The sequence below is a fragment of the Taudactylus pleione genome, unplaced genomic scaffold (genome assembly GCF_031769625.1).
Source record: "Taudactylus pleione unplaced genomic scaffold, aTauple2 ptg000225l, whole genome shotgun sequence".
Classification (NCBI taxonomy): Eukaryota; Metazoa; Chordata; class Amphibia; order Anura; family Myobatrachidae; genus Taudactylus; species Taudactylus pleione.
In genome coordinates, this window is record NW_028284627.1 from 14,134,510 (window position 1) to 14,161,297 (window position 26,788).

The window sequence follows — 26,788 nt, forward strand, 5'->3', positions numbered from 1 at the left end:
TCTTTTCAACCTGCTAATGGATCTGTTCTAATGTAAAATGTAGACGATTTATTGTTGTATTTAGGTCATCTTTAAATGATATTTAACTGTTGTGCTTTATCTCTCACACACAGGACACAAGGTTGCTAAGGATAAAAATACTATCCAACCCAGGGGCCCAGGCATTATTTAGAGCAGTAGCTATTAATAACAAGATTTAATTGCAGGAACCTGTATGCAGATACTATGGACCTCATTCAGAGTCGGTCGTTGCGGCCGCACGGTCGTACGCCACCGATGTTCGCTATACTGCGCATGCGTAAAGTTCGCAATGCGCGTGCGCAAACTAGCCGCTATGATCAGAAATTTCTCTCTCCTTGAACACAGCCAGGTCGGAGGTTGAGTGACAGAATGAGGCGTTTGTGGGTGGTAACAGGGGAAGGTGCTTGAAAACGGGGTAGTGGAGATCCGAACGCAGGCGTGCCTAATTATGCGAACGGCGTTTTATGGGAGTGCATACGGTTTATGGGAGTGCATAATTAACAAAGTAGCGTCATGGCACATGTGACATGGGAGGTTTTTACACTGACATGATCGTAGAGCTTAAGAGAGGGTATGGTCAACCTTAAGCTCTACGACCAGTTACGATGGTTCCCGATGGTCTCGATTAATCCTTATATGCCCGGAGATGACGTACAATGCATACGAGAAGGGGGCGTATTTTTTTAATTCCGACCGTTTCCTCCCCTTGGTCGGCCAGCTACCGATCCGAATTTAGGGACGCAACTTGTGAGGGAATCATTTGAATATCCGGCCCCTTTTCCCGTACGACTGTGCGGCCGCTTCGACAGACTCTGAATGAGGTCCTATATCCCTAGAATTATTCAAAGTGATAGGGGGACTCATTTTACAGGTGGCGTTTCCCAGAACATGTATAAGGTGATGGGTAATAAAACCAAGATCATTCCAGACTGTCATTTCTTTTATCTGTCCCCCCTTTGAGATACGAAGATGAATAAGAATAACAGAAATTGAAAGTGTTATTAACTAACATGTCTAATGCAAACTGTCATGATGTCAAACCTGGGGAATTTGTTATGATCCGAATTTTTTTTAGTTCAGGTCGTTTGACTGATCGGTGGAAAGGTCCGTATCTGACGATTGTTGACAAAGTACCACATCCTCAAAGGGTGGCTGGGGAAGATACGTGGGTCCATTCCACTCACTATAGGGAGGTTAACCAACTGGTGGAGATACAAGGCGGAGACGAGGCCGATAACGTGGACTTGTCAATTGCGAGCTTGTGCCGGAAGGATTAAAAAGGTGACGGTGAGATACCTGAGCTAAAGAAATGTGTAGACCAGTGCTTCCAGCAATGAAGTGGCCTGCTGTGGTCATCCTAGTTCTTTCTTCCAGAGTTTCTGTCGTGATGATCTGTTTGGGGATACCCAGTTTCTGTGATGGAGGACCGATAGAGGAGATGGGAGCTGATGGCAGCGCTGATGGAGTGGAGTCAGGAGGAGTGCTGTGCCAATCAGGGGAGTGTCTGACCAATCTTGGTGCTGTTGTTGTTAAGAGAGCTGTTATTCTGGATACTCGGGGACGGTGTGAAAGTTTGTCGTCTGAAGATTCCTGTATTTGTGAGCTTTGTGGGTCCCTAGTTGATGAGAACTGTATCCAACGGTGCCAACCTAAATATAACCCGTACTGGGGTGGGTATCCTTTAGAGGATTATCATAGCATGGTAGGCAAAGTGTTAAATCAAACTGATTGCTGGGTGTGTTCACATGTGTCACAGGGACAGCATAATGTAGGGTTGGTGCCATTTCCGCTGAATATCACGGAAATTTTTAGAATTACAGAAAGGGAAGACATTGGATGGAAAATTCCTCTCATCCAAACCACCTCATTTCAAACTCTATCAATTCCAAGTAGATAGATCACTTTTGTGATTAAACCCGGGAGTTGGGAAGTGACAGGGAATAATCAGACGATGACCTTCTCACAAAGAGCTAATAATGATCTGTTATGCTCAATTAAATCTAGTGGTAGACATTTTGGGTACCGGTATGCATTGAGTTCCACCAAAGAAATTGTTGGTAAGGTGCCAGATGGTTATTGTGCTGAAATAATACAGCCAGAGACTTGCATGTGCCAGATGGAAGACCAAGAAATAGGATTGTTTGCAGGGGTGATGTGCTTGATGATAATGATGCATACCATTCCTTATGTTCTCCCTGATAATATATATTTTATATGTGGAAGAAAATCGTATAAGTGGCTCTCCCCGAGTTCCGAAGGTTTGTGTTACCTGGGAAGAGTAGTCCCAGAAGTTATGACCCTCACACATGTTGAAATGCTTGGTATACATAAAAACACACCATCACCATATCTTCACAAGCAATATGAACACAGAGGCAAACGAAATATGATACATGGTGACGTGCATAAAGCCACTCAGTTAATTAGTGAGACAACTGGCTTTCAAGTGTTAGTCGTATTGGATCCCACCAGGATCGCTTGGGGTACATTCAATTTTAGATATATCCAGGAACTTGCTAAATTAATAAATAATACCACCGAGATGTACGATGACACATTCAGGTATACAGGGAGAGAATTGCAAGCGTACAAGAAAGAACTGGTGCAACACAGGCTAGTGTTAAATTATTTAACTGCTGTTACTGGAGGGTATTGCATAATGTGGGCCACCCAGTTTGGAGCAAAATGTTGCACCTATGTCACCAATGATACCAGCGACCCTAATGAAGTGATAGACCGGAAGATGGATGAAATTCTGCAGCTAAAATGGGAATTTCGTAAGAACCATAATGCTTCAGTGGCTGAAGTAGGGGAGAAGATAGAAGGATGGGTTTCATGGCTGAACACAGTGAAATGGTTCTCAGGTCTAGGGGAATGGGTCCAGGAAGTGATCGCCAGCATCGGCAAATTCTTAATCCTTATACTGATTGTCATCATAATAATTGGCATATGTGTCCGGTGTGTTCCTATTGTGTTGAAGTGTGGAAAATGTAAAAATAGAGTAAAACGAAAGAACGAAATCATGATGATGGTCAGTATGAATACCGAGGTAAATACAGAACTGCACTACAACCCTGAACTAGGAAATACCATCATTTAATGTATTATATTTAGACCTGCATAGAACGTATTATTGAAATGTTATTTTTAAAACACCTCAGATAATGTAAAGTCTCAAATTCCCCTTCAAGACTGCCTTTTTAGGACTGGTGTATCCCCACACCTTTCACATGATCTTCCAAGATCCGCGGCGTGCGTATAATAGTAGTTTTATGTCCCCACTCAGAGACACATTATTGATGGATTAAGAACCACCTTGTGCCATCCCATAACACCACTAAATAGTATATAAATGTAAGCCTAAATTATATTTTAAAATCAGATTGTGATAGCATGTTGTTTGCTATCAAAGGGTGGACTGTCGAAGCTGGATAATTGGCTGAGACAAGATCAGTTTAAAATTGGATCGCAGCAACGCCATCTTTCGACTGGCCGCAAGACGCCATCTTGGAAATGAGATCGCAAGATGCCATTTTGTGAATGGCGGCCCAAGCGCCATTTTAGATAAACTCACACTTTAGTACATGTGGCGATATTACTATTAGCATCATGCGGTTGCATTTTTCACCATTTCTCATACACACATTAATACGCACAATTGCGCTGTTAAATAGTCGCATATTAGCGAATGCATAAGATCCTGTATGAAGACGCTGAATATTAGCTTCATGCACACACATCTGCCCCAAGTTAACTAGCATCTTTACATCAAAAGCCACATACTCACACATTACATATTCACATACAAGGTTCCATAAGCTTTAAGGTATAAGATTCAAGTATGCACATTTATTATAATTGTTAGGAAATAAAGATTATTTTGTAAGTAAGGTTTTATACGTGATAAGTAAGCCATGTTTGGTATTGTACTGATGCGTACTCTCTCAACAGTATTCCAGTAATATCGATGGAGAGATCGCAACATGCATTCTCAACTTATCGACCGCAGAGACTTCAAGCAACAAAATGTACCAACTGCTAGGATTTGCAGGAGGCGGGAAACCAGAGACCACCAGTTGTTAGAGGCTGGACTGTGTCTATTTGAACCAACCTGTTAAATGCCTTTTAACATATGCCCTCTCCTTTAGGACCAATGGTATTAGCAACAAACTTCTCTATTGTGTTGTTTATTTCTGGGGGGTATAAATATGTGTGCTCTGACCCTGGGTTTCTAGTCTTCGTGCTGAATGCTGATTGACGAGGGGTTTCTTGCTGATGCCTACATCTGGTCCAGAGCGCTGCATATGAATAACTGTACTTGGGTCTGTATAATTCCTTTGCACCAAATTGTACTTATAACTAGCGTGTAACTGACTGTACTTTTACTTGAATAATACTTTGTGCTTTGGAACCACAGGTTCTAGGTCTGGAGTCTTTATCTACTGTATAACTGCGTACGCAAAATAGCGCCACCCTTAGTGGTTTATAGGCAGGATATCAGAAGGTATAGGCAGTATCGTTACTACATTTAAACTGACTGTTACCATTCTGCATTTTACAGTGTGTGTATATATTTTTTTCTGTTAGATCATACATAGCTTTCCTATCATTTCAAGTTCACAAGTTATATCTATACAAAACTACAACACGCAATTTATACAATAATAAAATAAAATGCAGGTGCACACTCTGGGCCTCATGCAGACCCGCTCGCAAGCGGGTCGATGGTGGGGCACTGTCAGGGCCGGTCCTAGCCCAAATTTTTTGGTAAGCGAGTAGGTTTTTTGGCACCCCCCCTATGCAGTGCCCGCGGTAGTGGTCCCCCCTGTGCAGTGCCCCTTGTGCCCCCATTAGTAAGCTTATATAGTGCCCCCAATAGTAGTCCCCCTATGCAGTGCCCCCAGTAGTAATCCTCCCTTCTAGTGCCCCCATTAGTAATCCCCCCTTCAAGTGCCCCCAGTAGTGATCCTCCCTTCTAGTACCCCCAGTAGTAATCCTCCCTTCTAGTGCCACCAGTAGTAATCCCCCCTTCAAGTGCCCCCAGTAGTAGTCCCCCCTTCTAGTGCCCCCAGTAGTAATCCCCCCTTCAAGTGCCACCAGTAGTAACCCCCCCTTCAAGTGCCCCCAGTAGTAATCCCCCCTTCTAGTGCCCCCAGTAGTAATCCCCCCTTCAAGTGCCCAAGTAGTAATCCTCCCTTCAACTGCCCCCAGTAGTAATCATCCCTTCTAGTGCCCCCTGTAGTAATCCCCCTTCAAGTGCTCCCAGTAGTAATCCCCCCTTCAACTGCCCCCAGTAGTAATCCCCCCTTCAAGTGCCCAAGTAGTAATCCTCCCTTCTAGTGCCCACTGTAGTAATCCTCCCTTCAACTGCCCCCAGTAGTAATCCCCCCTTCAAGTACCCCCAGTAGTAATCCCCCCTTCAAGTGCCCCCAGTAGTAATCCCCCCTTGTAGTCCCCCCTAGTGAGACACACGTAATTAATAAAAAAAAAAAACACTTACCTGAACCCCCCGATCCTGCTCCCGCCGCCACTATCAGCTACTCCCGACCATTCTCCAGGGCCGCTTTGCATTATGGGAGAGACTTCATGACTTCCCCGTTTTGTAGGCGGGGAGGGGGGGTGGCTAGTCAAACAGAGGCGTTCCTGAAGGAACGCCTGCCGTTTGTGGGCGGCCCTACTGACATCACTCGTGATGTCAGTAGTGAGCTTCCTGCTCTATTTGAGCAGGAAGCTCACTGGGGCTTGCGGCAGACGAGACCCTACCACAAGGGTCTCGTCGCAAGCCCGATGGCACATTGCCGCTCACAAAAGCTGTGAGTGGTCACCCATAGCGGCCAGGAATTTTTTTTTAAAAAGCGGCCGTCCTGATTCAGAGCGAGCGCCTCTAAATCAGGGCCTTAGGGCCTGATTCAGAGCCGCACGCTATTTGCGCTCGCTCGGTCAGAAAAAAGGGGCCAGCTATTTAAATTGAGCGCTCGCTCTTTGCGGTCTGTTGACGCCTCTATGTCTGAGCGAGCATCCTACGTCATCTCCGCTATTTATTTGATTAATCGAGTACATCGAAAGGCATCTGAACTGCTTGCAGTGCTTGTGGTAGGTTTATCCTACCGCAATCATGCGAACAGTTCAGGCTAAGAGACAACCAAGTGACGTGGTTGATGACGCTGCTTTGTTAATTATGCACACCCTTAAAATGCCCGTTTTGACCGTTTGGCACGCCTGCGTTCGGATCTCCACTCCCCGTTTTCAAGCACCTTCCCCTGTTACCACCCACAAATGCCTCATCCTGTCACTCAAATTAGCAGGCACTCGCTATTTAGCGAGCGCTCGATTTCCGATCGCACTGACTGGTTGGCGCATGCGCATTACGACCCATACGCATGCGCAGTTGTGCGAACGTCACTCGGAGCGAACGAGCGGCCGCTTACGAGCGGTTCTGAATCAGGCCCTTAATCCCATAACAACATTTCCACTGCATTTCAGCCCTGCCACAAAAGGACCAGCTGACATCATGTCAGTGATTCTCTCTTTAACACAGGTGAGAGTGTTGATGTGGACAAGGCTGGAGATCACTCTGTCATGCTGATTGAGTTAGAATAACAGACTGGAAGCTTTAAAAGGAGGGTGGAGCTTGAACTCATTGTTCTTCCTCTGTTAACCATGGTTACCTGCAAGGAACACGTGCAGTCATCATTGCTTTGCAGAAAAAGGGCTTCATAGGCAAGGATTTTGCTGCTAGTAAGATTTGCACCTAAATTAACCATTTATTGTATCATCAAGAACTTCAAGGAGAGAGGTTCGATAGTTGTGAAGAAGGCTTCAGGGCGCCCAAGAACGTCCAGCAAGCGATAGGACGTCTCCTAAAGTTGATTCAGCTGCGGGATCGGGGCACCACCAGTGCAGAGCTTGCTCTGGAATGGCAGCAGGCAAGTGTGAGTGCCTCTTCACGCACAATGAGGCGAAGACTTTTGGAGGATGGCCTGGTGTTAAGAAGGGAAGCAAAGAAGCCACTTCTCTCCATGAAAAACATCAGAGACAGACTGATATTCTGCAAAAGGTACAGAGATTGTACTGCTGAGGACTTAGGGTAAAATTATTTTCTCTGATGAATCCCCTTTCAGATTGTTTGGGGCATCTGAAAAAACACTTGTCTGGAGAAGGAAAGGTGAGCGCTACCATCAGTCCTGTGTCATGCCAACAGTAAAGCATCCTGAGACCATTCATGTGTGGGTTGCTTCTCAGCCAAGGGAGTGGGCTCACTTACAATTTTGCCTAAGAACATAGTCATGAATAAAGAATGGTACCAAAACATCCTCCAAGAGCAACTTCTCCCAACCATCCAAGAACAGTTTGGTGATGAACAATGCCTTTTCCAGCATGATGGAGCACCTTGCCATAAGGAAAAAGTGATAACTAAGTGGCACGAGGAACAAAACATCGAAATTTTGGGTCCATGGCCAGGAAACTTCCCAGCCATTGAGAACTTGGGGTCAATCCTCAAGAGGCGGGTGGACAAACAAAAACCCACAAATTCTGACAAACTCTTGAAGAGAGGTCTTGAAAAAGAAGGGTCAACACTGCAAATATTGACTCTTTGCATAAACAATGTAATTGTCAATAAAAGCCTTTGACACTTATGAAATGCTTGTAATTTTTTCTTCAGTATACCATAGTAACGTCTGACAAAAAGGTCTAAAAACACCGAAGCAGAAAACTTTGTGAAAACCAATACTTGTGTCATTCTCAAAATTTTTTGTCCATGGCTGTACTGAACTTTGCTGGTCTCAGGAGTTTATATAAAGTTATTGTTTTAGATATGTGTGTTTTATTATAGTATAAAAACCCTAACATATACATAATTGCAGGGCCGGATTAAGGGGGGGCGACAGGGGCGGTCGTCCCTGGGCCCCCACACACAGAGGGCCCCCACACAGGGTCAATGTGACCCTGCCGAGAACAGGTGCCGGCGGCACCTGTTCCAGGGAGGAGGGCGCTCTGCAGCTGCATGCAGCAGCACAGTCAGTGCTGCTGCATCAGCTTGGGGCAGGGCGGTAGTGCGGACGGCACATAAGTGCCGTCCGCACTACACAGCACAAACACACAGCCGCCGGCGCCGGCAGCTGTGTGTTTGTTTTAGCAGCCGATGAGAGTCAGACAGACTCATCGGCTGCTGCGTCGCGGCCCACTGCCGGAGCGTCCGTCTCCCGGCTCCCGCAGTGGCTGATGGGAGAGACGTCGACGTCCCTCCCATCATGCAGAGCGGGCCGGCCCGGGAGGACGCTGGATGGAGGAGCAGATGCCGGAACGGAGATTAAGGTAAGTGGAGATTGTTTTTTTTCCTGTATTTGTCTGTGGGGTGGGGTGAGTGACTATTCCTAAGGGCATTGCTGGGGGGGGGTGAGTGACTATTCCTAAGGGCATTGCTGGGGGGAGTGAGTGACTATTCCTAAGGGCATTGCTGGGGGGGGGGGGGTGAGTGACTATTCCTAAGGGCACTGCTGGGGGGGGGACTATTCCTAAGGTCACTGTTGGGGGGGACGACTATTCCTAAGGGCACTGCTGGGGGGGACTACTCCTAAGGGCACTGCTGGGGGTACTACTGGGGGCACCGCACACTGCTGGGACCACTACTAGGGGACACTGTATAGAGGGGGGGTACTGCTAGGGGCACTGCTGGGGATAACACTGGGGGCACTGCACACTGCTGGGACCACTACTGGGGGACACAGCATAGAGGGGGGATCACTACTAGGGGTACTCCTGGGAGCACTGCTACTGGGGGCACGGCTGGGCTGGGCTCAGCGCTATGTGGCTTGAAGGGGGCCCCCGCAACCTAGTTGCCCTGGGGCCCCCACAAGCCTTAATCCGGCCCTACATAATTGCACACATAAGATATTTAGAGAACAATTGCACTATGCGGCAATATTATGAGGTACTGTATACCTGCTCCACAAGCAATTGACTGCTCAATCAGGGATTCCATCATATGATTAGGAGAAGCTATTTACAGCTGGTAGAGAGTTCGGTCGGGCTGCTATCAAGAATGACACTGCTGGGGTTTCTATGCACAACGGTGTCATGGTTATATCCAAGAAGGAGCAACAACCCAAATAATGTGTCCTGTGGTCGGAAACAATCAATTGATAAAAGGGCTCACCGAGGTTGATGTGGTTGTGCAGAGCAGCAGAAGGGTTACAGTCTGTCAACACCTAGGTACAACATTAATACTAAATGAGTAATACCAGAACACACAACTCTGTACGACCCCACTTTAATCAGTTATAAACAAGACCCTAAGATCTTTAGGGAAGGTTTGAAGAAACATTGTGGGTTAGGAGACCGACCAAAGTTCAGTTAACACTACGAGGAACATTAATTCGAACAAATGTACCTGCTCATCAGACCTCATGCAAAATATTTGGGATTTGGTTAGCAGGAAAGTTGGGTGCAAAACTGTTTTTTGTCCAAACTATTTAGAAACTACTGGAAGCCACTGACCGGAAGGGCGTGCTGGTGCTGGCTAAACCAATGGTTACCAGTGCATGATTGGACATATAATTCCACAATAGCAAGAAAATAAAATGTAATTCTTAATTCTTCTTCTTCTTAATACAAGGGCAGTAAACCCTAAAAAAATTGGACACAATTACACGCCATGGACACTCACCACTGAATGAAGGTAATTTGCAAAATCCAAAATGTTGGAAAATCTTGATTTGCCAATTTCGACCCAAATACAATTGGAATTGGCGAGTCGGGGATTTTTAACATATTGGGCTGGATTCAAGTAGCTGCGATAATTCGATAAATTATCAGCAGTGAATTTATCGTACCGGTTTTGGTATGATATTTTTGCCTATTACAGCAATGCGGGCTCCCATTTTCCGCCAAATCCTAAAGCAATATTTTTTGGAGAAAAGAACTGCTGGATGTAAATTGGGGGTGCATTAAAATGGGTGCAAGACTGCAAGTATATATTTGTGTCTATAAAGTGCACTTAAAAATGGTTAAAAATACACCTGCTGCAGCCTCCTCCAATGTTTAAAACACCTGTCCCATCCATACAGCCCTTCAAAATACCAGGCCCACTACTTTAAACCCATTTTCCACTACTTTTATTTTTTTTTCGACCCAAAATTCGTCATGACGTCTCTCCCATAGTTCCGAGGTGCGGCGGACAGCAGCAGACGCAGGATTGGGGGGTAAGGTAAGTATTCTGTTATTTGTTTTTTTTGTGTGTGCGCGGCACTCTTACAGGGGGCACTATTACAGGGGCCTTACTACTGGGGGTACTTTTACAGGGGGCATTACTACTGGGAGCAATTTTACAGGGGGCATTACTATTGGGGGCTAACTACTTGGGGCATTACTACTGGGGGCACTGTTACAGGGAGCATTACTACTGGATGCACTATTACAGGGGCCTTACTACTGGGGGCAATTTTACAGGGGGCATTACTACTGGGGGCACTATTACAGGGGCATTACTATTGGGGAGACTACTACTGGGGGCTTACTACTGGGGGAATTACTACTGGGGGCACTAATACAGGGAGCATTACTTTTGGGGGCACTAATACAGGGGAACTACCCCTGGGGGCACTACTGCAGAGGGCACTACTACAGGGCATTGCTACTAGGGGCACTACTAATGGGGCATTACAGAAGGGGCACCACTACTGGTTGCACTGCATAAGGGGTACCACTGCTGTGGGCATTATGTGTAAGTGCCACTACTGCTGTAGGCATTGTACAAGGGTCACTACTACTGTGGGAATTGTACTAGGGGCACTATTAGTGTGGGCATTGCATTAGGGGCACTACTACTGTGGGCATTGTGTATAAGGGGCACTAATGTTGGGACACTACTATGTGGTGTAATGTGAATCAGGGGCACTATGGCCCTGATTCAGAGCCGGACGCTCTGAAAAAGCGCTCGTTCTGAATCAGGGCGCCTTTTTTTTTTTTATGGAGCGGCCATAGGGCTTGCGACGAGACCCTTGTGGTAGGGTCTCGTGGCCGCAAGCCCCAGAGAGATTTCGGCTTTAACAGAGCCGGAATCTCTCCACTGACATCACTCGTGATGTCAGTGGGGCCGCCCCCAAACGGCAAGTGTTCTCATGGGAATGCCTCCGTTTGGGCAGCCACCCCCCACCGGGCCGCCCACCAAAGGCGGCTAGCTGTCACTCAACATCGACAACTCGTCCCCTTTGGTGCGAGACCCGGGGCGACGGATTGCCCGTCGCTAGCTGGGTCTCGCGCATGCGCACGACGGAGCCGGCTCCATCGTGCGCATGCGCTGTGGGCCACCATCGACCCGGTTGCGAGCGCTCAGCGCTTGCGACCGGGTCTGAATCAGGGCCTATGTGCGGTGTAATGTGAATAAGATTGTGCTACTGTGTGGTGCACTTTGAATTGGGACCACGCCTCTTTCCTTTGAGACCTTTCCTTTAGCATACCTCCCAACCATCACAATTTTGGCAACGGAGTGTCCAAGATGGGGGGGGGGAATGGAGAATAGAATAAACGTGACATCCTTAACTATAGGACGACACATTTTGCATAGTCAGATTGACTTGCTTCTGCTTAAACACAGTAATTATATGTATAGCTATATATATGTATTATCATTATCAGCGGTGCTTCTTGCAACAATATATATGAAAGCTTTTTTTTTTTTGATCCATCAAAACTACTATTTTTATTATTAATAGACTTGTTTTGTTTATCAAATCTCCAAAGAGCTGACAGCCAGTTATTCCTGGAAATAGTTTGTCATACAGAGAGTGAGTGATAAGATTTGAATTAAGAGATTCCTTTTCAAATTGTCATTTTAGCAGAGAAGCCACCGTTGTGGGAATTCAATCACACTGACAACCTGCTGTATACACCTCTATCTCTCTGTGTAATTTAAGGGAACTTGAAGTAGATTCTCAAGGGTTGCAAAAGGACTGAACTTCAGCTACAAGGAACTGTGATCTGGTTCCAGTTAAAGGCATATCACGCACCGGATAACTACTGTATTTAATGCCAAGTTGCCTGTTGCCATGACTACAAGAGGCAAAACTCTGGGCAAGGGGCACTGTACACACATTCTCTATTAAATGATAAGTCCGTCTTTTGTGGAATTGAGGACATAAGAAGATCATACGGATCAATTTTATAATGGAAACAAATACCTAGCTGGCTTGCTGTGTTAGATATTCTCAGTAACCTAACATCAAATCCTTATTTTTTTACATTTAGATGACACATGTATCCTGTAAATGTCTGACCTGACCAGTGACATCCAACGCCTGCCATAGATTCTCACACTTCTACTTTTCAGCAGAAAGAAACAAGGAATTAAAAATTTGTAATGGAAACTATTTGGATGCTGGGGGAACAGCAATGGCAATCTCTCTGCTGATTTGTTAACAGGGGCATCAGAAAGGGGGCTGCTCGCCCCTCCCCCCCCCGAAAAAAAAACATTTGAAAGGCGCACCTCGGACGGTCAGGGGCTGTTCTTCGCACCGCGGACGGTCAGGGGCTGTTCTTTATAGCAATAGTCTGCACGGCACTGCACTGTCTGGAGGAGGAGGTGTAGTGTGCGGCCTTTACATTAAAAGACTGCACCTCATCTGTGCAGTGCAGGGGCTGTGTACAAGGGCAGAACTATGGGAGACAATGGAGGCGCCTGCCGCCGGGCTACAGCTCTGAAGGGGCACCTCCTCCATTGCCCACAACATATTTACCCCACTAAGGGCTGTAACTATGTACCCGGAGTGTACCCTCATGGCCCTTCCCAGCACCTGAGAAGCCACCATACACTAGTGGAGAGCTCCATGTCAGACCATCAGCTGCTGCCTTCATCTATCTATAGCCTGTCTACATGCGAATTGCTACATTACAGTGTCAGCGGCTGTGACAGGGGGGCACCAAATTATAACTTGCCTCCGGGTGTCTGGAATGAATTTACGCCACTGGCTTTGTAGCCTATTACTATAAAGCACAGCCCCTGACCGTCTGCAGCCACCCCTCCAGCAATGCCAACAGGTAAGAGAGAGGGGGGGGGGCAGCAGGAACGATTTTATGTTGTTCCCCCATCATAATTTGTTCCAACGCCCCTGTCTGTTAATGTCGCTGCCCAAATGCATTTCTTGGTTTTAGCAGAATCACAAGAATTGATCTGGAATAGTAATCCTGAATTTATTGTGGGCAGCATGGATGGTATAATCTTACCATTACTGCCTCACAGCACTGAGGCCGTGGGTTCGATTCTCACCAAGCCACTAACTGTGTGGAGTTTGTATATTCTCCCCGTGCTTGCGTGGGTTTCCTTCGGATATTCAGGTTTCCTTCCACACTCCAAAAATATACTGGTAAGTTATTTTGCTCCCAACAAATAATCTAGTATGCATGTATGTATGTATGTATGTGTGCATGTGCTAGGGCAGGGATGGGGAACCTCAGGGCTGGGAGCCGTAGAAGGCCCACGGAATCATTTGGTCTGGCCCTTGGAGCTTTTTTCTGCTAGCCTCATCTGGCTAGCAGGGTGCATAGAATGGCACCCTGCAGCCAGAATCTATGCAGCAGTGCCGCCTGGAGCATCCTTAGGATGCTTCAGATGGTCACACCGCTGCCCTTACAGCATCCTGAGGATGCTCCGGGCATTTCTGTAATCTCCGGCGATTGTGGCATCGCCCCCCTCCGTGTGACATTACACGGATGGGGCGTGGCCTACACCAGGCCCACGAATAATGTTATATATATCAAAATGGCCCTCGGCAGAATAAAGGTTCGCCACCCCTGTGCTAGGGAATATAGATTGTAAGCTCCACTGGGGCAATGTGACTGATGTGAGTGGCCAAATATTCTCTGAGCGCTATATAAATAACTGTTAATATAATAAATTGTGGTTGACCTAAATGCATGATCAGTGTGTAAAGTGAATAAATAACAGCCATTAGTAAAAAAATTAAAAATGCTTTGCCCCCCCCCCCATGTTTAATGTACTTAAGGATTCAATATTCTGCAGGAAAGTGTCAACAGTTAGGACTCTATGAGGCATATTTGCAAATTATTGGATCTATGAATCTACTAACAACACATGCAGAGACAGGAGCTAAAGCGATCATTTAAAATTTATGCTTTCAACCTACAGTGCTGCCCTTTCCCTCTCTAAACAGTCTTATTTCAAGACCCCTATCTCCTCCCAAGTGCTGCAACCTATGTTGACACTTACAACTTCATCCTCTGCGACAGCCGCACCACGCCCCCCTGAGGTCTCCCACAGCTTTGCGAGCAGCAGGAGAAAAATAAAACGCCCACAGACCCTGCGAGCTGCCTGCGGCAGCGAGCGGGTCTGAATCAGGGCCACTGTCCCCTCTGACTTCAAACATGCCCATGTCTCCTCAATTCTTAAAAATTCAACCTTGATCGTGATGCTCTTTCTAGTTGTCTACCCATCTCTCCCCTCTGCCTCCAAACTCCTTGAGCTGCCTCACCGCCTTTCTTTCGTCCTGATCCCTGCTGGACTCATTTCAGTCTGGCTTTCCTCCTCTCCACAGAAACTGCCCTCACTAAAGTTACCAATGACTTCCTTGCTGCCAAATCCAAGGGCCACTACTCTCTGCTCATTGTCCTTCACCTGTCTGCTGCTTTCGACACTGTGGCCATCCTGTCCTCCTGCAAATCCTACACTCCCTTGGTCTGCGTGATACTGCCCTCTCATTGCTTTCCTTCTACCTCTCTGACTCCCCCTCCCACACTTCCTCTGCCAGTAAGTGCCCCCCAAGGTTCTGTTCTTGGACTTTTCATATCTCCCTCTATACTTCCTCTTTACAGTAGGTGAGCTCATAAGTTCTTTCGGCCTCCAATATCATCTCTATGCTTATGAAACTCAGATCTATCTCTTCTCCCCTGACCTTTCCCCCTCTCGCCTCACTCGTATCTCCAACTGTCTCTCTGCTATTTTCTCTTGGATGTCCCAGTGCTTTCTTAAAGTTAACATGCCCTAGACTGAGATGATAATCTTCCCTCCCTCTAGAATACCCTCACCTCCCACAATTTCTTTAATTATTGACACTACCATCATCTCCTCTAGCCTGCAAGTGCGCTGTCTTGTGGTCATCCTTGACTCCGCACTTTCCTTGAAACCACACATCCAGTACCTCTCATAGTCCTGCAGTTCCCAACTTAAATATATCTCTAGGATTAGACCTTTTCTTATCCTGGAGGCAACAAATACCCACGTCCACTCACTGATCATCTCCAGACTGGTCTATTGCAACCTCCTCTAACTCCCACCTGTCTCTGCTACGATCTATCCTCAATGCTGCTGCCAGGCTCTTCTTCTCCAAACACACGAGATCTGCCTTCCCTCTCCTACAAGCCCTTCACGGCTCCCCTTCCTCTTCAGAACCCAATTCAAACTTCTCAAAATAACTTACAAAGCCCTCACCAAATCATCTACTATATACATCACTGATCTCATCTTTGTTCACACTCCAGCCCGCCCACTTCGCTCCATCCATAAATGCCACCTCTCCCTCCCAGCTGACTACTTCCTCCCACTCTCGCTTCCAAGATTTTGCCCATGCTGCTCCCCACCTCTGGTACGATCACCCTATCAAACTCCCCTTCAGTCAACAAAATTTCAAATGCTCTCATCCTAACCCACTGCCCTACGCTCCTCACTCACCGTCTCTCCAATCTGTGTCACCCCTGTCTGCCCCCACCCCCTTTAGATTGTAAGCCCTCATGAGCAGGGGCCTCTTCCCTCATATGCTTTTCCTTCCCTTAGATCTACCACCATATATTCCCCACTGCTTACAACGGCATCCAACCTTTGGGTTCTGCTGATCTGCTCCCTATTTGAGCATTATGGCTGCAGCAATGTTTATAAACGATGTCCTGTTCTGCGATGTTCTGTATTTTAGGTCACTTTCGTTCCTGGTTTTGTTCACACTGTTTGTACTTTGTAAGGCGCCATATAAATAAAGACTAATAATAATAATAATAATAATGATAATGCCTGTAAATTTTCCCCAGTCTGACGGTAAATTAAATCTTACTGCTACCCGTCCAGTATCACACTGCTGTTCTTGCATCGCAACATAATTTGACCAGGTGCAAATTTACACCCTTTAGCTGAATTTGTCCAAATTTCCAATGAGATCCAATATGAAGAAACTGTCTTTGGAATGATAGATTGTAACTGTAAATGAAGAAAAGTACCTAAAACTCGCAATCTCTCTGCTCCAACCACCACTTCCTTATCGTTTGCTGAGAAAAGGAGCTTCCCGTCGTTTGACATCACCTCCAGACTATTCCCTCGTGCCTGAATACCCTCCGCCGCTGTAAGGTAAAGCCAAATAGTATCACACAATGAGTCTGAACTCACTTTATATATCTGAAAATTGCAAAAAAAACGTATGTTCCATTGCTATTTAGTTTCTTATAATTATAGTAAAACAGACTACAAATGCATGTGCAATTTTATCTACCCTTCTCCAAAGTGTTACAGTGGCCTACATTTTAAAAGCATGTCAATATCAAATCAATACATTTTAAAGAACATCAGTATAACAAAAGTTATCATTCAGACCTTTACAGTTATGACACCACTGGTGTGAAATCCTTGGGTTGGAGATCGTTGGCTGCAACCTTAACGTCCAATTTATACTATATATATATATATATATATATATATATATATATATGTACACACAGTATATATATATAGTCAGAAATCCACTGCACTCACCACTCCCAGATTAGGGGTGCAAATCTGCACTCGCCATTCCCAGGCCTGGGATGCAAATGGCTTGTTATCACATTGCTTAAATAAATAAAAACAGAAAACTCAGCACTCACCATTGTTAGATCACTAACAATCATACATAAATAATGGGGTTTTGGTTCATGAATAGATTAATGCACTTAAGCCTGCAGCCCACATCATGGGACCCCATTTCTCTGCAGGTCCTACACTATCTGTCATACTTATGGAAACCTGGTAGCTTTCTATCACAGAGTTTAAACTAAAAAAATGTTAACTGGTTTAAAGCTCACCCGCCAACTAACTTATGGCTTTTAAACGGTAAGACAGTCACCAAACATAGGCAGATGAGCTTTAAACCAGTTAATATTTTTCAGTTTAAACTCTGTGATAGTAGCTACCTGGTTTCCATAAGTATGACTAATACCCCTTTTACAATAAAATCCCGGGTCCGACCCTGGAATTTGAACACTGGTCAATCCCAGGTCGAACTCGGCTTCAGACCCCGTTTACACTGCAACTGTCCCCGGGTTATTCCCGAGTTTGCCCCGTTTACACTGAACCTGAGTAATCCCTGCTTTTCTCTATAGAAGTAATTAAAAATGGTCTGTTTTAAGGTCTGACAAAGATGGTCACAAAAGGCAACAAAAGAGAGGGGTGGGGACTGATTACAGCATTGCTACAGGTTGCTGTTCTGGCTGTGGCAGGCTGTGTATCAGCCTGCGTTTGTGGCTGCTGGTCAGGCTGTGGTGCAGGCTGCAGTTCTGGCTATGGCAGGCTGTGTGCCTGCCTGCTTTTGTGGCTGCTGGTCAGGCTGCTGTGGTGCAGGAGGTTAGGCAGGCAAGTGATGGCTTCATGTGCATCTCTCTCTGCAGGGCACTGACAAATTACATCATCTGCCGGTGCCCCAGAAGCTCCAATCAGCATCTTTCAGAGCTAGCCGGGTCAAATAAGCAGGGTAGCACCCGTTTACACTGCCTCATGACCCGGGAACAATCCGTTTTCAACCCTGCTCTCAACCAGAGTAAGATTGCCCGGTAAATCGACCCGAGTTTTTTTGTTGGGAGCCGTTCACACAGAGCCTCAACCCGGATCGACCTTGCAATAACCCGGGTTATTTGTTTGATGTAAAAGGGGTAATAGTGTAGGACCAGCAGAGAAATTGGGTCCCGTGATGTGGGCTGCAGGCGCAAATGCATTGATCAATTCATGAGCCAAAACCCCATGATTTATGTGTATTATTGTGAGTGATTTAACAATGGTGAGTGATATATATATATTTAGCACTAAAGGGAGATGTATCAAACCTTATAAAGAGGTCAAGTGAAGATGTTTCTCAGAAAAGCCAATTAGCTTCTAGCTATCATTTACCGTATCTTTAAATTCTTTAAAATGATAGCTAGAAGCTGTTTGGTTCCTATGGGACCCTTCTCCATATGTCCTCTTTAGAGGTTTTGCTACACCTCCCCCTATACAAGTAAACATATATGCCTAGATCTTTACAATATATATATATATATATATATATATATATATATATATAATATTTTAAACCATTTTAATTCCATTCCATTTCAGACATGTACTGTAAAGATTGTTATCAATTCCTTATCCTGCTGAGTTTTATATGTAGTTGAAAGATGTGTATATATATATATATATATATATATATATATATATATAATCGGACGAAGTTGAAGCAGTTCTGCAGAATCATTTATTCAATTCAAAACTGTAAAAATTGTGAATAAAGGGAGCTTAGGCTTTGTGGATATCACCTAAAACCATTGGATAATGTAGGACGTTAACCTTACCTGTGACCAGCTGAGTGACGGGCTTCATATCCTGGTTGAGAATATTGAGTGTTACATTTCTATCTGACTGAAGGTATAACGGACTCCCCTGCAGCAATGACAAGAACAGGGAGAGCAGATTAGCTTCTCAAAATTTACAGTTCCAAAAGATCACATTAAACATTGGAAATGGCTCATAGTTTAATCATTTAAATACCCCGGAGGCAGCACCATCTAATTCCATCTAACTCACGCAATCCAAATTCAGCTGTCATCTTCCATCAAGTGAATAATTCCGACATTTGATTTCTAAAACTACTTTTTTCTTTAGGTTACGCTCGAATGTGTCAAGAAAGTAAGGCTATAAAAAGTGAAGATGACCTTTAATTTTTTTCCCCTCTCATATTTTGAATACTATAACTATATTTCAGTAGTTGCAGGACTAGATCTATTGATGTTACAAATATATTCTACCAAATATTAAAGGCTTGAACCCATCCAGTCTTCAACAAAGCAAATGAGTCATCCGACTTGAGGCATTTGGGGAGGTTGAGCTGGAATCTCCTATTTTTGCTACAAGGACAAGAGGTTTTCCTCAAGTGAACAAGCCCTTCAAATGAAATAATTTGTACAGTAGAAAAACCTTTCCTCAAATGCAGGAAAACAGAGGGTTGCTATTATAGAACCCATGTTACGTGGTGATCTACAGATCTGTGATCCCCAGCACTGATATCAGCTGAGCCTTCTTGGAACCCTTATAATGATCCAAATCCCCATGATTGCTTAGAATGTCTGCAAAAAAAAACCTAAAACCAGGTCATTGCCTAATATCATTACTGGTGAGCAGATATTTAATTGAATAATGTGGTCTGAATCCATTGAAAGATATCTTCATAAACCAAGGTCTCTAGACCATTTATGATTCTGGCTATTAAAATGGATCAGGCACCATTTAGGCCCATATCATTCCGCAGAACTCAGTTAAATATGACAAAGTTCCACATAATATAACTAACAGGAGAGGTTGGTATAGCTCCATATATTATCATCTCTCTCCCAAATATATATATAATATATATATTATGAGGGGATGACCAAATTTGATTGACCTGGTAACATAAGCTTTATATACTATTTTATATTATTTTTTATACTAGGTAGAAAGCTTTACATCCCGTCTATGGAAACTGAATGGGTAAACAGAAAGTGAGTCAGGTATTTAGGTTTTACTACACAGAACACCAGTTGGACTGGGCATATATCCTGTCTTGAGCATAGGCTGCTTACAATTATTGCTTAATTGTCCCTCATCATCTATTTATGATGGGCATTCAAAGTAATTTTCATTTTATTCTACAGCATATAGACCTAAAGCAAATTGGAAAACAAATCAATTCGCGATAACCAGTAAACAGAAGTAAATGTGACTTTTTACGGAAGACGTGAAGTTGAAGCTACTTAATTATAATAACGTGCTTCAATTCTCCATAGTAGTTAATGCGGGGGTTTTATTTGAGACCTCCTCAGTAGGTGAACAATTGGGAAAAATGAATCCCTACAAATGTAGGGACTTGGGGCCTGATTCAGCTTTGGGAATAGAGTGAGAATTAGCACTTAACTGTGTACCTGGACAAACCATGTTGCAATGCAAGGGGTGTAAATACATTTTATATTGCATGTAGTGTAAATACTGGCTGCTTTTGCATGTAGCCCACAAATACTGCACAGCTTTATTATTATTGCTCTATAATTTAGATGTCAGTTTGGACACCTCCCTCCCAAATCTAAAAGCCCCCATACATCAGCAATCTGAAAACCACAACTGAACAATTTGAAGATTTGTTGCCCGATCTTAGGATTTCCCAATCTAGCAATATGCGCCCATACATTACAGATCTTTTTCAGTAATTTGCAGATATTTTTCAGCAAACACAGATCTGGCAGTCTTGAAAGGCCCATAATTTTACTAGTAACGGTCTGCAAATCTGCTGATCATGTCCACACACTAGCAATCTACAGCCCCAATCGATCTGTGAAATCCAACATGTTGGACAATCTGATTTAACAATTCCAATCACTTTTTGGTTGCAATCTGCGATCTGTGAAGCCCACACATTGCAGATTTTTATACACAATCGATAGCAAATTGCAGAATTGCCGCCTTAAATCTCGCACATATTAATTCTGCCCCACCTGCAGTGCAACATGGTTTCACCAAGATGATCAGTTAAGTGCTAAATCTCACTGTATTCCCAAAGCTGAATCAGCCCTTAGTTTAGAACCACTGGGACACAGGGCCTGATTCAGACCCGGTCGTAAGCACTGAGCTCTCGCAACCGGGTCGATGGTGGCCCAGAGCGCATGCGCACGCCGGAGCCGGCTCCGTCGTGCGCATGCGCGACACCCGGATAGCAACGGGCACTCCGTCGCTCCGGGTCTCGCAACAAAGAACAAAGGGGGCGAGCTGTCGATGTTGAGTGACAGCTCGCCCCCTTTGGTGGGCAGGCCGGGGGGGTGGCTGCCCAAACGGAGGCGTTCCCATGAGAACGCCTGTCGTTTGGGGCGGCCACACTGACACCACATCTGTGATGTCAGTGGAGAGATTCCGGCTCTGTTAGAGCCGAAATCTCTCTGGGGCTTGCGGCCACGAGACCCTACCACAAGGGTTTCGTCGCAAGCCCGATGGTCGCGATGGTCTTGACCATCGCGACCATCAACCTGGCCGCTCGTTATAGCTGTGGGTGGTCACCCACAGCTATGTGAGCGGCCAGGAGGCCGCACAAAAAAAAATTAAAAAAACGCCCTGATTCAGAGCGAGCGCTCTTTCAGAGCGTCCGGCTCTGAATCAGGGCCACAGTCCTTAATTATTAATTAAGCACTTAAGTTTTTAATTAGCTTGATTTGGCCAATAATGACATGTTATTTTTGGATTGAAATTCTGCAAGATGCAGAATAATGGGTTATAACTACAAGATGTTACACAGGTAAAAGGACAGAAGTTGAATGGGACAGAAGTTTTTAAGCTTGCAGGTGAGAATCACAGGTGTTTTTTAACAAATTTTTAAAAGTGGCTTAAAATTATCCAAATATCTACTACCAGACATTTTTATGCACCCCAAATTTATCTAGAGCATTTCTTTGCAGGAGAAACACTTGCCTTCTATAATTTTTTCACTGTTTTTTAAAATGCATATAACAGCCATTTGATACATTTTAAGAACCCCAAATACTTTGCTTTTGGCCACTTACAGACTTCTATACTGTTATACAATATTAGTTTGCATTTTTTGTGGTACAAGCAGATTTCCCCATTTTCACCCACACTTAGCGCAGGTATTACCAGCAAGAATTATCGCATGAATGCTGGAATAAGCATTTTGTACTTGAATAGCGCATTAAACAGGAGAGGTTAAATGAACGGGCAATATGTGCGTTAAATTAACACACGATAACAAAAAAATGTTTTGGGGCTAATTGAATTCGGCTGTAAGATCATTCAGCAATGTGGTCCAAGAAAATGTGGAAAAAAATTTGTCCTCTTAAAATAAAATAAAAATTTTGAACAATGGCTCCAGAATTTTAAAATTGTGTAGAGAGAGTGGCTTTCAACCAAGAACATTAAATTTACGCTATATTAGGTCTCATATTCATTGGACTCTTTAAAAAGTCCTTAATACTATTTATTATTTTTATTAAATTTAATCCAGTCACAGTATGATTGCAAGTTTCCTCTACACTGAGAATTCCACTGTCTTTCACATCTCGCTTCTAAAACCAGCCAATTTATTCCAGTCTTTCAGCTAAAGGCTCTAGCCTCCAGCCACACATTCTAGTACAGAGACAACGAAGATATGAAGTGTAGGAAATTTTGGATTCTAGTTTTCATTGAGAATTCTTGCAATATTTACACCACTAGTAGGAATATGGTTTCTGCGCACCTGTTCAGAAACCTCATGTCAGTCTAAGTTTTGAGAAAGTCTATTCGGCAAATACTTTAAAAACTGGATAAAACTAGTCCTGCGGTCCTTCCTCGGGGGAAAATACTATCAGATTGTGGCACTGCTGGAACACCTGTTATCTTCCAGGATTGGTGACCAGTGCATCTGTGTGGCCAGCCTCAAGGAATTGCCAGACATTGGAATTCCCAGGTAAAAGGAAAGTTACACTCACGGCAACATGTCCTGCCACACCAGGAATATGCCAACATGGGAAAACTGATAGCGTGTCCATGCATCTATATAACTCCAGGACACATGCAGTGCAGTGCCCATGATAGATTACAAAGTGCACTGATATTTGTGGTTCTTCTAATGCCTTGACCCTGCCTGTTGCTAACTTTCTGCCCTGTCATTAGGCTTAACCTATTCTCCAGGATGTCATTTCAACACTGCTTGACCATTTGGATAATGATTTGGTGTTGACAGTACCTGCTTGCAGTAATACCTGGTCAAACATTGACCTTGCTGTCAGGGTCTCTAAATGTACAGCTTGTTTTTGTTATTGCTGTGGTTTCCTAGGTCTGGAGCTCTGTATCTCTTGCCAATAAAATTCTCAGATTCATGAGAAAGGCAGACATGCTAAAGCAGGGGTCAGAGAACTTGTTTACCTTTTACCCCAAAACATATTTAGATACGCCGACGTTACCCCCTTGATTTGAAAGGAAGGAAATCCTATAGTAGTACCCCCATATAATGCCCCCATAGTTATGCCCCTGTAGTAGTGCCCCCATAGTTATGCCCCTGTAGCAATGCCCCCATAGTTATGCCCCTGTAGAGCCACTTGTACAAAAAAAAAAAAACTTGCCTTAATCCCCACTCCTGCATCCGACGCCGTCCTGTTGCCCGGCTGCTCCTCGGAACTATGGGAGAGACGTCATGACATCTCTCCCATAGTGGGCATGGAGAGAGTCGGAAGCTGGAGTTCAGAAGAGAACTCCAGCCTCCGGCTAACACGGCGCTTCAGGGAGGGAGCCGGGGCCCGCTGGTAATAACATCTCAGCGTGCGTCCGGCTTAGAGCCTCCCTGCGGAACCAGGCTGGAGGTCACTGACGCCAGGTGCAGCGGGTGCAACGCTGCACCCGGCACCAGTGACCTCCATTCCTGGGGGTAATGGACGGACAGCCGGGCATGCAATGATTCATATGCATGCACTGCTGTCCGTCCATTACCCCCAGGAATTTCAGTTTTACCCCAAATGGGGTAATTTACCCCTGTTCCCCGACCACTGTGCTAAAGCTACCATAGAGTCATCTACTTTGAGTGGAAAATGCTACTTAAGGGACTTAAGGGCAAAACCATTGCTACTAAGGGGGGTATTCAATATTGGAGCGAAAAGTCCGTGCTGGACTTTTTGCTCCACATCGAAGGTTTTACGGGGATAAAGTATCGGGCGCGTGCCCGCTTTATCCCCGTATTCAATTTGAAAACTGTGAAATCGGGACTCGGCGGAAAGGTAAGTATCGGGAAAAATTCGGGAAAGCGTCCAGGGACCCCCCTAATGATGTCCTGACATGGGGGATCATTAAGGGTACCCCTGTTTTGGCCTGCGGAAGGTAAGTATGGTTTTTAAATATCCGCGGCAGGTGTTTTTTTACGCCAGGGAAGAAGGGGTGAAGAAGAGCACAGCTTTTTCTTTTACAAAAATAAACTAGGTGCATCAAATTTGGGGTACATGAAAATGGGTGCAAGCATATTTTTAAGTCCCTAAGGTGCATTTTTAAAATTCTTCAAAAATGCACCTGCCGCTACTTCCCGCAATGAAGAAAACATCTGCTGCATACTTAGGAACCCCCCCTGAATTAATTTCGTTAGTTTCAAACTTGTTTCCGATATTTTTTTTTTTAAAAAAATCGGGGACACCCCAAAAGTTTACTTTTGGGGTGTCCCCGATTTTTAAAAAAAAACTTTTTTTTGACACAGATCTTTTTTAGGGGACACTCCCAGGGGTGCAGGCTATTTTTTTTTTTTTGAAGACTGCACCCCTAAACCTCAATTCTGCACTTTTTTTCACCACCTATTCAGTGGTGAAAAGTTATCCCCGTTTTTTTTCAAAGACTTTTCGCACCGGCGAAACGTCTTTGAAATTGAATACGGGGATAATGAAAATAGGCGAAAATGACGTCAGCGGTGATAAATGATCACGGCCTTTTCGCTTCAATTTGAATATGGCCCTAAGAGGCGAACCAAAGCTATTACCTAGGGCACCTCGGTGTCAGAGGTGCATAAAACACTTAGAAGCCTATTTATTAAGTCCCACTAGCTAATGCAATCCTTAGTTGGAGTTACGCATTTGTTTTTGGGAGCGGAAACCACTTGTGCATTAGCTAAGCTAGGACCGAACCTGGAAGAAAGTGGTTGTGTAAGTGATACTTTTTAGCATTCGCTCGCACGGTGCATAGCCCCCCAAAATAATGCTGAATCATTGTAATATGGGGTAATGAGGAATGCTAATTTTCGGGGCTTTAATCTGAAACTTTATAATTATGCCCCTGAATGAGAGACATAATATCTCTCACTGTGTTCTTTTTTAGCACTAGCTGGGATACCCAGCGTTGCCCGGGCTGAAGACTGGACCCTGAAGTACACCTGCAGCCTTTATTTGTTTACATTGTCCTCGCCTTCCATTAATACTGAAAAGGACCCCAGTGTTTGCTAACATACTTGCAAACAGTGGCATAACTACCGTGGATGCAGGGGTGTGGCTGCTATGGTGCCCGAGCTGCCTCTCTGGCCCTTAGCTCCCCCTGCACCCAGTTACGCATACAAGGTAGGCTGGTCCAGTCAGGGCCATCGAGGGGGGCCCGGGTGTGAGCAATGTTGATTTGGTGCCGGCTTGCCAGCTGATTACAGGAAAGACAGTGCCGCCGGTCGAGAGGCATTCAGAACTCGTGGACTGGCTGCCAATCAGCAGTGGCGGCTCCTGATTGGCTGCAGGTCCGCAAGCTCAGATTGGCTCATGACTGGCGCCAGATTCAAATTGCGCCGGTGCTGTCTGTCCATACCTGCCACTGCCTGCTGGTACGCCAGCTGTAATTAGCTGGCAGCCCGGCCCCACATCTACACATGCTGGCGTCTGATGGCACTCAGGGGGAGCATCTTCAAGACGCTCCAGGCAGCTGTACACACAGCAGGGAGCCTGCCTGTCGTGTTCACTACTGGCGGCACTGCCTCTGCGATACTGGCTGCAGGTTGCCATTCCAGGCATCCTGCTTGCCAGAAGCAAGGGCCGTGGGGCAGCAACTGTGCAGTGGCACTGGTCGCACTCCCCTAGTTATGGCCATGCATGCACACATACATATTACATACAGTACATACACACACAGTATACACATACCCCGGGCTGAGAGGAGACAGTCCTCCGCTGTGTGTGAGGGCAGAGGGAGCTGCTGCGGCTGGGCATGCACAGTAGCTCCCTATGGACATTTTTTAAGCAGGAGCTCTGTTGTTCGCGGTTGCGGTTTGTGCTGAGATGGAGACACAGCTGTCTCAGTCTTTGGGAAAAGGGGGGGCTCTAGGTACTCAGAACCCTCCCTGTGTGTGCCACTGCTGTAGATCTAATATAGAATGATGGCTGTTCCAGAAGAACTCTAGACATCTTAGCAATATACTTTGCAGCCGGCATTCTGATTGCCTTGGTCCCAAAGGTTACAGCTGGCAGACAGTTTTAGATGCATGCTGCAATTTGTTTCACAACATATATTTATCGGCACCTGTCTATATATTTTGCGGAAAATCACAAACTATTATCAAGCATCAGCAGCTTGATTACACTGTTGTGAGTACTCAGAGATCTGGCTCCTGATACATCATACTAAGCCTCTATTGATTGAGTCTTTATTACTGTCACTAACAGGGAATGTGTTGAAAGGAAAAATCCACTACATAACAAAACTTACATTTTTTTTATTTGAACTATGATTGTAAAATGTACTGTCCACATTACATTCTATTGCAGCTCTGCTAGAAAGTAAAATATTACCTCAACATTTCAGTCCTGACAGGTGAAGCCCCTCCCACCAGACCGCGAGTTCTGATACAGATCAGTGCTGGAAGTGTGCCGGTATGCAACGGTATGGCATGCCGGCACTTAAAGCAATAAACTTTTTTTTTTCGTACCTAGCTGGAACTTGGAAAAGGGGTGAGCGGGAAAGCTACAAGTTCGGCCCGCTTCTGTAAGTGACTGACACTGGAGCACAGCCCCTATAGCCAGCCAC

At 45.1% G+C, this 26,788-nt stretch overlaps 1 protein-coding gene across 3 annotated transcripts in view; it reads right to left on the reverse strand.

The window, feature by feature from the left end:
* Positions 1-26,788, reverse strand: part of SGCD (sarcoglycan delta) — a 314,160-nt gene that overhangs the window by 84,229 nt on the left and 203,143 nt on the right. For all 3 annotated transcript variants that reach the window (XM_088478958.1, XM_088478959.1, XM_088478957.1), the window contains exons 4-5: positions 18,598-18,685; positions 16,240-16,359 (exon numbers count right to left, since the gene is read on the reverse strand). In XM_088478958.1, coding sequence (XP_088335084.1) covers positions 16,240-16,359; positions 18,598-18,685 — 208 coding nt within the window. The remainder of the gene's footprint in view (positions 1-16,239; positions 16,360-18,597; positions 18,686-26,788) is intronic.